The sequence below is a fragment of the Medicago truncatula genome, chromosome 4 (assembly GCF_003473485.1).
Source record: "Medicago truncatula cultivar Jemalong A17 chromosome 4, MtrunA17r5.0-ANR, whole genome shotgun sequence".
NCBI classification, from domain to species: Eukaryota; Viridiplantae; Streptophyta; class Magnoliopsida; order Fabales; family Fabaceae; genus Medicago; species Medicago truncatula.
Window position 1 is genome coordinate 1,244,940 of NC_053045.1, and position 5,724 is coordinate 1,250,663.

Sequence of the window (5,724 nt, forward strand, 5' to 3'; positions counted from 1 at the left end):
TACTGTTTTGACTAACTCTTTTGAGATACTTGTTGGGCCTGCGTGCCAAAACGTTTTACGAATTATGATTATGATTTTCCGCTGCAATGTTTAAGATATTGGTTAAATTATTATTTGACTGTTGGATTATGTTATATGTGATATCCCGTTGTTTTGATGCTTACTCTGATAAATGCTATGTTTTTAATGAAATTTTGATATTGGGAAAACGGGGTGTTACACACAACAATGTCCATCTCTATAAAAATGCATGGTCTCGTGAACTTTTTTTAATAGATTAGATTGTGATTAGGTACACTTTGTTGAGAATCTCATGCAATAATAAATTAATTACTTCTGCCAAAAGCAATTAATCAACCAAATAGTTATTTAACCCCACCACTGATGAACTGCTACTCCTTCATCTCTTAATTTTCCATATAAAGCCAAACATTCCCAATATGCCCTTTTACCTCTAGTCCCTCGTTTCAAATTCAAACCTTGTGGCTTGCACTCCAAGAAAAGCTCATCCACCAACATAATAGACTTGCTCCTCATCATTTCTTCAACAACTTCAGCCTCAGCTTTCATCACCACGTACTCTTCGTCTTTTACATTCTTCATCAACCAATCCGACATCTCAGCTTGTGCCGTGGGCGAACTCTCAACCACAGTCTCTATCTTATACATCTCAAAATTCTTGTTCCTTGTCGGATAATTCTTTGAAAACCAATCTATTCCACTACCTCCATCTTTTTGTGGCAACCCTACGTCGATGAAAACCCGACGAGGGTAGCTTTCAAGTGTGTCACCCATTAAATCAGGTAAATACTTTATACGCTTCAAATACACTCTTGATTTACCGGAGGCAGCACGTGGAGGCTCAAGGAGAACGTCCTCAAGTTTCTGAAGTGCTGCTCTCTTTGCCTCTGTTGCGTATCCTAATAGCTTTCGTTGGGAACCAAGTTTAACGGGTGAAGTTGTTATTTTCTTCATTGCCATTACTACTTTCTGGAACCTTCTCATGTAAGCTACCTTGTAGTTTGAAGGCTTATGAAACGCGGCCGCATTTAGAATCACCACCGCTGCAATGCCATTTGTTTTTAGGGTTCTGTCGATGAATTGTGATGAAGCAGGGAAGTTTGATGTGAAGACGAAATCGACTGTGCCATCAAGAATCGAACTTTGTTTCTCCATGTCATTTAATGAAATGTAATCCATGTTGTATTGATCTATGAAACTCTGAAACTGATGAACTCCTTCTAGCTCTTGATCTCCAAGAAAAACGGCTTTGTGTTTATTCGATTTCTTCACAAGGCATTCGTTTGTTAGGTCGTTGAAGAGGAGGGTTAAAAGTTGATCCATGTTGACAAATCCATTGAGTTGTTGTTGTGGAAGAATCTTCATGTTTGAGGCTGAATCATCAAGACTAGGGTTTCTTGAAACCAATGATGAACTTATCAATGGGAATGAAGCCACAAACAATGCCAAAAGAACCAAACGATAAAAAATCTTCCATGTTCCTGAATAAGGGAACCTTATTATAAGATAATAAGCTTTTGGGTTGAAAGCAAGTGCACTAACATGCTTGTTTTTGTTGGAAATGTATCCTTTTGGTCCAAAGGAAAAAGCAGCTAGTTCAACCGCCATGGTAGGGATTTAAAATGAAAAGAAAGAAATGAAGAAATATTCTTTATAATGTATAGGTAGAAATTAATTAAAATGGCAGAAGGAGAATATATGAAAAGAGTTATGATGAAGGGTGTGAGAGAGGAGAGAGGGGGGTGTGTGGATAGAAACGGAGGTAAATATATTTAGCGAGAACAAAATCTAGCTGCGGTGTGATTACCACCAACAAGAGCAACTCGGTTACTTTTGAATGCTAACAAAAGTGATAACAACTCTTTCATTCGTTGAATCTCCATTTTGTTAATTCTCTTATCTTATGATGATCCAGGTCGATGATGGTGTTTGAGGATTAATTAATCATATATTTACTTTAGGAACTCATCTCTCTCTCATTCACCTTCATCGATAAGGAAAATGTGAGAGGGGGAGAGAGTTTTTGAGAGGCTTGTTGATGTTATGATAATAATTATAATTATTTGGTTTTGGTGTTTGAATTAGGAGAGAGATACGGATTTGTTTGAGGATGATTATATGGTAGAGATTGTTTGTAAAATGGTTGGTGACACGAAAATTGTGTTATGCCATTCACTAATGGCTATAAGTGCTAACTACTCTTTTATGTATTGTCATATGTTAGTTTTTTTAGATTAGTAAATATATATTTTTGAACAATGGATTAGTAAAATTATCTCCAAAATAATACATGCGTGTATGGTGTGTGTGAGGGTGGAATGGGGTGGACAAGTTGGTATAGGTTGGTGCTATTATGGGCAACTAATGACAATAATAGTAGTTATACATGTCGCATGTGTCTAATTGCTTGCTTTGTACCTTGAAAAATTATAAAACTTTTATACCATACCCAAATGCAGCATTAGCTAGCTATTGATATATAATATAAATCTTCAATGATTACGATCTTTAAATGGTAACTTGTAACTTTTTGAAGTGTATATTTTGTCAAAGCTTTTTGAAGTCAGTTGTACTCCATTCATCTCTGTATATAAGTACGTTTTGCATCTAATAAAAGGGTGCTTAGATATAGGGACGATGAAGTATATTACAACCTTCAATTTCTTTTTTTGGGTACATGGCTCCAAAACACTTAAAATGAAGGTTTTTTTCCTTTACTCAAAATGCAAAAGTTGAGAACATTTTTTTAAGCAAAGAACATATATCTATTGTGTAATAAAGAAGAAGAAAAAGAACACATATTTATAATATACATCCTCCTAAGTGTAGTTTTTTTTTATCGGCCATCACGTATAGTTAACATCTTATTTCTTATGGATGAAAACAATATTATAATTTAATAGATAAAATATTTTTTTTTAAGAAAGGTAAAATGATATTTTAATTATAGATAAGAAAGAAAATTACTATATTTTTTATAGGAAAATTACTACCATATATTTAACTTATGTATATTTTTGTCAATTTTTTTTGTTTATATTGTAATGTATAAGAATCTAACGACATTAATTTTTCATATTTCAGAGCATATTATTTTTTACAAAAATATCAATTCTACATATATTAAGAATAAATTCAATTATAAACTTGAAGTTTTTTTTTTGGAGTTAATTGTTATTTGATCATTAAATGTGTGTGGCATTATTGTTACCGGGGTTCATGAATATCTATCTAATATTAATATTCATTATTTATTTAGTGTGGAGTTAATTTGGGTTTGTCTCTTTTCTTAATATTAGTTTTGTTGACCAAATTGACTTGCAAAAGACACATTCAAGAACGAAAATTAGCATGGTAGACTATAGAGGAATTCATTGTTACTTGTTAGTGTTGTGATTCTTTGATAAATTGTCTGTATTTTTTTATTTTTTTTTGACAAGAAATTGTTTATATTTTGTTAGTAGAAAAAAGTTATATTAGATATTTCAATTTGATAATCTTATATTGTCTTGCTAATGACTTATATGCTATAAGACTTGTGTTTGGATTGAGGGTTTAGGAGCGGAAGAGAGGGGATGGTTTACTTTTCGTTTTTAAATTACGGATTATATGACATGTTTTTCTAAAATATATTAAGTGTGATTGAAGTATTATATGGTCGTTTATCATGTTAAAATGTTAACTTTTTATAAAACATCTCATAATGTCTGTAATTTAAAAATGAAAAGTAAACCCTCCCCTCCCTTCCCCTCCTAAACCCTCCATCCAAACACACCCATAGTGTGGTGATATGTAAGACGAGATAAAAAGAAAATGAATTATATAACTTGAAGTAGATGATCTTAGGAGTTCAAGTTAGTGATGTTTTAAGCTTGTAAGAATTCTTTAAATTTTATAAAGAATTTGTTAGATTTAATTCAAGTTCAGTTTAGATATGATTAGTGTTTTAATCAAGGTTTCTTTTGATTAAACACAAGATAATCAAGTTGGTTAGAAGTTTGTTACACTTGGTTAGTTTTTAGCAAAGTTAGTTAGGGATTGTGAGATAACTTGTCATGCAAGCCAAGTAACTAAGCTTGTACATAACCATGTTTGTAAGTGTATTTAACAACAAATGAACTTACAACATTACAAACAATAAACCTTCTCTTTCTCTCTTCTTCTTATTTCTCTCTAATTCCTAAATCGGAAACCCTAATTTCTTAAGAACCCTAACTTGCATTGCATGTAATTGATTGACGCGCTAACATAATTCTGGTTGGGAGACTTGAGAATGAAGTTGGATTTGAATTGTTTGTAATAGATTTTGAGCTTAATGGTCCAAATTTTAAAGTGAGCTTTTCAGATAAATAAGCAAAAATGAATAGGAGTTACATATGTTGACAAACCCAAATTTTTAAATATCACTGAATGTACAGACTAATAACAGACTTTGAATCAGAATTTTTCTAGATGCTTATGAGATGTTTTTATTTTATTTTTTCCAACACTATATTACACCATGATATTCATTTCTAACTTATAACAGACTTTGAAGCCGTCTTAATGGCTCTAGACACAGAGTCATCTTAAAATAAAATTAGTTTGAAGTGAACTAATAAATTGAACAAATAGCTAAAATTTTACGAGAATGAAATTAACACGTAGCTCGAACTATATTGACTGAAAGTTTTCTACACCTAGAACAATATCATTTTGTTCACCTGAAAATGATATTCATGGGCCATAGAAATGGGAATATAATTTTACAAGAATAATGTTCTCTCCGCACATGGAAAATAAGAAAATGATTCTCACTGGACAACACTTAAAAGAAAATTTTATCAATTTTTGAATACCGAATGACATTTTATAAGTTGTGAGAAATCATAATTGAATAATGACGGATTTCGTTGTATTGAAAAAAAAAAGTCATGACTGTCTTAATTGAATATCACAAGATTTATTCATATAAAGATTTATTTATATTTTGTAAAAGTCTTGATTGAATACTACGAGACTTTTTTATAATAAAAAAGTCTTTTAAAATCCCTTGAAATCTCAATCCAATACACCCTTTCTAATTGGCTTGTGAAAGTGTAAGATTTTGTTAGTATCGTATTTGAATTCCTCTGAAATGATATATTGATGTTTATAATTACGAGTAACAAATTCCATTGCTAAGAATATAATACTTCAATAACTATAGTCTATATCAAAGATATAACATTTATCTAAAAAATTTAAGCAACAAAATCATTTGTATCCCAAACACAAATCAATGGATCTGTCATGAATTCTTATAAAGAGAATAGCTCAATTGATCTCAAGCTCAACTTCCATGCATACTTGAATTGAATAAAATTTTGGATAGTTTCTATCAGTGAAAAAAAAAAAAAAACCAATTGATGCACTTATGTGTAAAAATACAAACTTTCAAAGCTATGATTAGCATTGGAAGACGCTAATGTGAAATGGAGTAGTAGCAATACAAAAGTTTTGATAAAAAAGAATAAAAAAAAATTAGTACAAGCTAATTACCATAAATGGTCATTGAATTTTAGGTCGTTCAAATTGTCAACGAAACACATAATCGTCTTAACAGACGATGATACTGTAATTGCAGGTTCAATCTACAATTTTGATGTTGGAGGATGAACAATTAGAGTGAATTGTTGACAAATGAAGGAGAAGATAAAAACTAAGTAAATTGGTAGGCAACAA

General features: G+C 31.3%; 1 protein-coding gene across 1 annotated transcript; it reads right to left on the reverse strand.

The window, feature by feature from the left end:
* Positions 1 to 369: 369 nt before the first annotated feature.
* On the reverse strand, positions 370 to 1,004 carry LOC120580124 (uncharacterized). The gene has a single exon (XM_039833264.1). It carries the CDS (start codon positions 979 to 981, stop codon positions 370 to 372), a length of 612 nt encoding a protein of 203 aa, XP_039689198.1. The 5' UTR covers positions 982 to 1,004.
* Between the last annotated feature and the right edge of the window lie 4,720 nt (positions 1,005 to 5,724).